Genomic DNA, 6,237 nt, shown 5'->3' with positions numbered 1-6,237 from the left:
TATCCAGTGCCTATAAGAACAGGCAGAGAGCTGCACTCAAAAAGGTCAAATAGGATCACTCAATTATTTGAATTCCCTTTGAATAAGGGAATTCCTTATGAGTAAGTGCAGGTGTTGTTCTGAAAGAGAGAGGGGATAGGAAGAGAAGAAAAGGCCAGAAAAAACCCAGAGGGTAACGAAAACTTAGCTCATAGCCTGAACCAGTATTGCAGGATGACTCTGAGAAACATGTGCAAAAAACACATCTGGGCAGCAGAGGAGTTTTTATGGTGATGAGCAGATAATGTTTTAAATGCTTCCTCCTGTTCACAGAGAAAAAGCTTTGTAAGTATACAGGATACATCCCTGATATCTCCTCCTTGCGGGAACAGTGCTTGGAACACTGTGTTTCTGATTCATTCACATGGACTGGAGTCAAAATGGCAACATTCATGGTTATCAAGTAGAGGATTATTGTTTTGTTCAGTGCTAACCTCCAAAGGAGCAGTAAAAATAATTTCAAGAAAGGATAAATTATCAAGTAGAGGATGATTGTTTTGTTCAGCGCTAACCTCCAAAGGAACAGTAAAAACAATTTCAAGAAAAGATAAATGCTTTTTTTTTGTCCTCTTCTAACAGAGAGCAGAGCTGGAATTTGGAGAATTTTTTAAAACTGTTTCTATTTCCTAGTGTGCTGTGACTTTAGGTCCTGTAAGAATGGTGTGCCTACTGGAACCATGCCATTACAAGAGTATGTGGTCAGTTTGAAGTATTTTTTTAAGAGGACAGAATGATTTGATGAATTTTCAGTGTTTGTTTTGGCTCAAGTTCTTCACAAAGGTTTGGCCAGAAAGTTGAAGAGGAGTTAGCTGGGTCACCTTAAACTTTATATCAACATCTGGTATCTTAACCAGCATCAAAAACTGACTGCGGAGAAGATGAAAGCTCTCAGTAGTGAAGGACCAATCTGGGGTAACCTCTGAATGCACACTCTAAAAAGGAGGAGATAAACAAGGCAATTCCTCATTTTGCTGAAGTCCAGATACATTTGCTGATAGAAGGAAAAGAGCAGCAGTATATTAGAATTCTGTGTGGTGCCTGCACACATTTGTCTGGCTGTGTACAAGTACCCATCAGCTTAACCTCTTAACGCCACCTGTCTGACTCGCAAAAAGATTCTGGGATCATGCAAAACCTGTTACAGAGGGTTTTGGAGTGGCAGTGATTTCAGGGTATGTGCAGGTGAATATGGGGATGCCACAGATCAGGAAAGAAGATAAATGTGACATTTACTCTTGGACAGCATGTCTGAAAAAATGAAACAGCTTTTGCAACTGCTGGTTGGCAGTAAAGTACAGGCATAGCAGCATACCATTTCCATTGTACATCCTAGTGGTGTCCAGCATTCAAAAGGAGTATTACTAATAAAAGTTTAAACTGACAATGAGCATTTTGTAGTATATTTAGTTGTGCTTAGCCCAGTATAGCTCTAAAGCCAAATATGGTTTCCATGTGAGGAAAAAAAATCTGCTAAAAATTCAAGTCCACTCTCATCCAGCGAGATGCTTGTATTCCATTGCAAAAGCTCCAAATGGGATTCACCAAGCAAAGCCGTCTGATGTTCCTGATTCCTACAGTTCCACTTGTGCAGCTCCTCAGTGCTTTGGCCATTTCAAGCTGGATTGTGAGACACCGTAATCAGGCCTGGGAACATGAAAGAATTCAGTTCACAAGAAGTATTTATGTCGAAATACCATTTCCTATCTAGAATCCGATCATGGGAATCCCAAAGTCCTTGTATTTTCTGGTCCGTTATGGTGGCAAACCAGGCATCCTTGGCATAGAATGTAAAATAGAACAGAAGAAGGTAAGAAGAAGTTAAGGTATTTTAGGTCTTTCCTCATAAAGTAGAAAGCAGCAAGACTGACTTTCTCTGTTTGATTTTAAATACTTTATTTACATATCATACTGAACACAGTGGTAAGCAACTCTGTATCATGTTGAACCACTACTGAGCAAGAGGAGGCAGAAAAACAGGAAAAAAGAAAGTGTAGTGGAAGGCCCTGAGATGTACCAGTGTACAAATTTAATATTTGAGTATGTATGCATCACAGTTCCATATGTGTCCACTGATGACCACACAACTGATATATTTAAGTTTTGTACCGCTGTGGTGTTTCACTTCCAAGCGTGACCCTGAACCACCAAACCTGCAAGGAGCTAGTGTGGCACATAGTGGTTTGCCCAGCCTTGGTAATGACATATTCAAACAAAGGAAAGCATTCCTCAAATGGATGAAGCCTGTTAGAAATAGCACTGAAACAAGTTAAAAACACAGTCTCAAGCGGGCTTTCAGTACCTTACAAAAGGGTGAAAAATTCTGAGGAGATTAATGGACTAAAGTGTCCCCTAATGTAACACTCTGAGTTTTAACAGTCAGGAGTTCTGCTCTAGGATATCACAGTTCAATTCAGTGTTCAGTGACCACTGTTCAGTGGTCAAACTTCTCCTGGTCTTTTCCAGACACCGTTTTTACAATGGCAGGGAAAGGAACCACACGAGGCCACACAACCATCTCTTCCCTATTTCAGAGGATTTTATGACTTTCAGACACAAATTTTATCATATTATTATTATATGTTGGGAAAATTCATCAATTTTTCTGTTTATCACTGTGGCTTATTCAATGGCCTAATTAGCTGTGAGAACTGGGTCTCTAATCCCTTGTCTGACTCTGACCTTGAATGACTTTTGGATAAGAAAATTTTTTTTTCTCAGCTTGCTTTTATCCATCAGGAATATACTAATGTTGAATTTTTTTCCTCGTGGCTTTAAAGGAAGTATCACCTATGAACTCTTCTGGTGTACAGGAGAGAAAGAATAAGAAACCCAATCATGGTAGGCTCCTTCCATAGAGACAGAAAGATTCATCCACACCAGAACTTTATAAGCCTAACTAAAATCTTTCTTTCTCATTCCGCCTGTGGAATAACAGCATGTGGGTTTGAGAAACAGTATTGTTCAAAACCAGGACAGTATAGGTTATTAATTATCAAGATAATTCTAAGAAAATAATATTTTCTACTGGTGGCCATGACCTCGTAAAGGACATTCAAATTCTGTTATGTACCTCTTTGCACACAGAGACAGAGTTGCCACATCCTCATCACTGAGAGCCTGGTCATGTTACATTTGCAGTATTTGCTGTATTTGCAGAGGAAACAATCAGCAAAATTCCCACTGAATGATATAATGCAGGTGTCTTTCACATACTGCTGCACATGCAGACATATTCTAACGTAATTCCAAGGTTTTTATCTATAATGTGTCCTTGGGTATAGATACTGGCCTTAAGGCAAGAAAACAGGAAATAATAACAAGATTATAGTTTTAATTTTGGACTTCAAGCCTACAAAGATGGAGAAGAGGCCACAGAAGAGGCACAATGTGCACTCAAGGGATATCCATCTGAGTAATGCTTATTAGAGGAAAGTTTATGGGACTGTTTTTAACTGAAGTGTGGAGAAAGAAGATGATTAGAATAAAGGACTTCCATGACTAAAGACAGAATCTTCCTGAAATACCTGGCATGAAATCTTTATTTCATGGGGAGAAGCTCCTTTGGAAGGTCACTCTTCTGGAACAGGATAAAACCTATCACAGCCCAGCACAGCATCATAGCTCTCAGAGTGACACAAGTTTTCTTCAGGAGGAGCCACAGTCTCTCACAGAAATTAAGTATCTCTTGCCAGCTGAGTTACCAGCTTGCAAGCTAGCTTGCTCTTCTAGGGACTGACAGGGAGCAACTGATGGTCTGTATTTTGCATCTGGGTGAAACAACTGCCAATTTGCATTTAAAATTGTTGGTGACAAAATAGAGTAGTAAGACACATGTTACTCACTGCTCCAGTCTGTGCACTGTTGCTGTGAAATGCTAGCAAGACAGGTATAGCTTTGTCACCAAAACTATCTCAGAGACACTGCTTTCCTAGTTTGGTATGTGAGTATTATGACAGCTGCAAGTTGCTCTTCAGTTTCTTGTCATCTGTGGTGTACTTCTTACAACCTCCTTGCATGGTCATTGACTCTTTGCCTGCTTTCACAAGCAGTGAAGTCATTGGCTCCCATCAGTCAAAATGATCCCCAGTTTCCCGGACAGCATATCCAATTCACAGGTATTGCTTGCTGCCACTGAAAATGCCCACAAACCACTGGAATTTTAGACTTTTAGATCCAGGTTATCTTCTCAGTAGGCACCGTTTATGAAACTGCATGTGGCTAAAGGAAAGCTGGAAGTGAACCAGGTCATCAGAAACCAGGAACATCCTTGTACCAGGAACAAAGGGTGCACATGCATGTAAGGTGTCAAGCAGAGGCTGTATAAAACAAATGGCATGGGAGGGAGGTGGTGCCAGGAATGAGGTTGGCACTTCCTCCTTTCAGCGTGTTCTGGTTCAGTCCTGCCTTTCCCAGCATCTTGATACTAGGCTGCTCTGGTGTGGGCCCTCATGGCCCTTGAAATAGACTGAGAAGGTATTTCACCAACTTAAACATGTAAGAATTGTGGGGCTGGGGCAGACTTATGGGAGCTGTGGTGTAAAACAGTGGAGAAGATGGAGGTGTTGGATTGGCAAAGGGAAAAGATGAAGGAATTCCATAAGCACGGTAAAGGAAAACGAAGGCAGATGGGAGAAGGTGAGAAAGATGGTGCTATTATCATGGATGCAATCTAGGGAAAGGCCAGGAAGTCATAGTAAAAAAGGCAACACAGAAGCAAAATGCATGATGTATGTGCCCTGTGAATCTGCACCAGGGAAGGAACATGGCCATGTTGCAGGTCTTTCACTCGTTCCAAGCCTGGCCTGCTTCCATGAAGTGGCAGGAAGCCATCAATGATGGGATGAAAAGTCCTCATGGTGTGGACAGACCAAGACACTTGTCTGGAGTACAGGGCCTTGAGGGGAAGCTGTATAAGAAGTGGCTGAGGTCCCTGGGTCTCTTCAGCCTGGAGGAGACTGAGGGGAGACCTCATTGTAGTTTCAACTTCCTCATGAGGGGAACAGAAAGGGCAAGCACTGATGTCTTTATCTGCGATGATTTGTGACAAAACCCGAAGGAACTGCATGAGGGAGGAGGAGATTTAGACTGGACACTAGAGAGAGGGTGGTTGGGCACTGGAACAGGCTTCCCAGGGAAGTGGTCACAGCACCATGCCCGACAGAGTTCAAGAAGCATTGGAACACGCTCTCAGGCACATGGTGTCACTCATGGGGCTGTCCTGTGCAGGGCCAGGAGTTTTGACTTGACGATCCTTGTGGGTCCCTTCCAAGCTATTCTGTGATTCTGTGAGCGAGACAACACACGGCACTCCGTGGGCATCCTCTTTACAGAGCTAGAGTTTAACTGAAGGACACTTCTAGCAGTCCTCTGCAGGCCTGACAAAGGCGGAACGGAGAAAAAAAAACCAAAAAAACACAAAGGAAAGACTTCAGCCCTGTGTCTGGAGTCGCAGCTCCCCAAATCTGTCAGAACGAGTAACGCGATAAGTGACGGAACGCTGGCTCAGGGCATGCGCCCAGCTGTTCTCTGCCGCTTTTTGCCCGCTCCTTTAACATTAAAAAAGCTGATTAATGCGTGTCGTTTCGGTCAGGCCGGTGCTGGGTCCCGTTACCTCGGCTTCCTTCCCCCGGGCGGAGCCCGCCCTGGCCCGGCAGCCCGCGCGGGAGTGCCACCGCCCTGCCAGGGAGTTTCCTCTTCCTCCAGCAGCGCGGCCGGGGCGGGAGGAGGAAGGGGAAGGGGCAGGGGCCGAGGCCGGGAACGCTCCAGCGCGGCCGCCGCCGTCGCTGGTGCGGCAGGGGCGGAGCAGCGCGGGAGGCGGAGCCAGCGGCCGTTGGGGCCCGGAGTCACCGTGTCACGGCGCCCGGGAAGCCGTTGCCGCCGGATCCGCCCCCCGCAGGGCGAGCGAGGAGGCAGGAGGAGGAGGAGGAGAAGAAGGAGGAGGAGGAGGAGGAGGGAGGAGGCCGGCTCCTCGCCGCCTCTTGTGTTTTCGCCCCCTTCCCGGCCCAGCCCCGCACCCTCTCCTCTCGCACCGGGGCGGCGGCGGGGGGAGAGGCCGCAGCGGCGCCCGAGCTGCCCGCGGAAGCCCCGGGACGGGCCTGGGCCGCCGTCTCCGGACTAGGATGTCCCGACATGAAGGTGAGCGGCGCGGGGCGCCCAGGCCGCTCCCGGCGGCGGCGGCGGCAGGGCCCGGCCCGGCGG

The 6,237-nt window shown here is 45.9% G+C and overlaps 1 protein-coding gene across 1 annotated transcript in view; it reads left to right on the top strand.

Moving 5' to 3' along the window:
• Positions 1 to 5,594: 5,594 nt before the first annotated feature.
• The window catches only part of KCMF1 (potassium channel modulatory factor 1), a 44,844-nt gene continuing 44,201 nt past the window's right edge, over positions 5,595 to 6,237 (top strand). The window contains exon 1 of the mRNA XM_048291832.1: positions 5,595 to 6,174. Coding sequence (XP_048147789.1) covers positions 5,610 to 6,174 — 565 coding nt within the window. The 5' untranslated portion in view covers positions 5,595 to 5,609. The remainder of the gene's footprint in view (positions 6,175 to 6,237) is intronic.

The sequence above is a fragment of the Corvus hawaiiensis genome, chromosome Z, assembly GCF_020740725.1.
Source record: "Corvus hawaiiensis isolate bCorHaw1 chromosome Z, bCorHaw1.pri.cur, whole genome shotgun sequence".
Taxonomy (NCBI): domain Eukaryota; kingdom Metazoa; phylum Chordata; class Aves; order Passeriformes; family Corvidae; genus Corvus; species Corvus hawaiiensis.
Note: the sequence above shows the minus strand (reverse complement) of the source record. Positions and strands in the feature narration are given on the sequence as shown.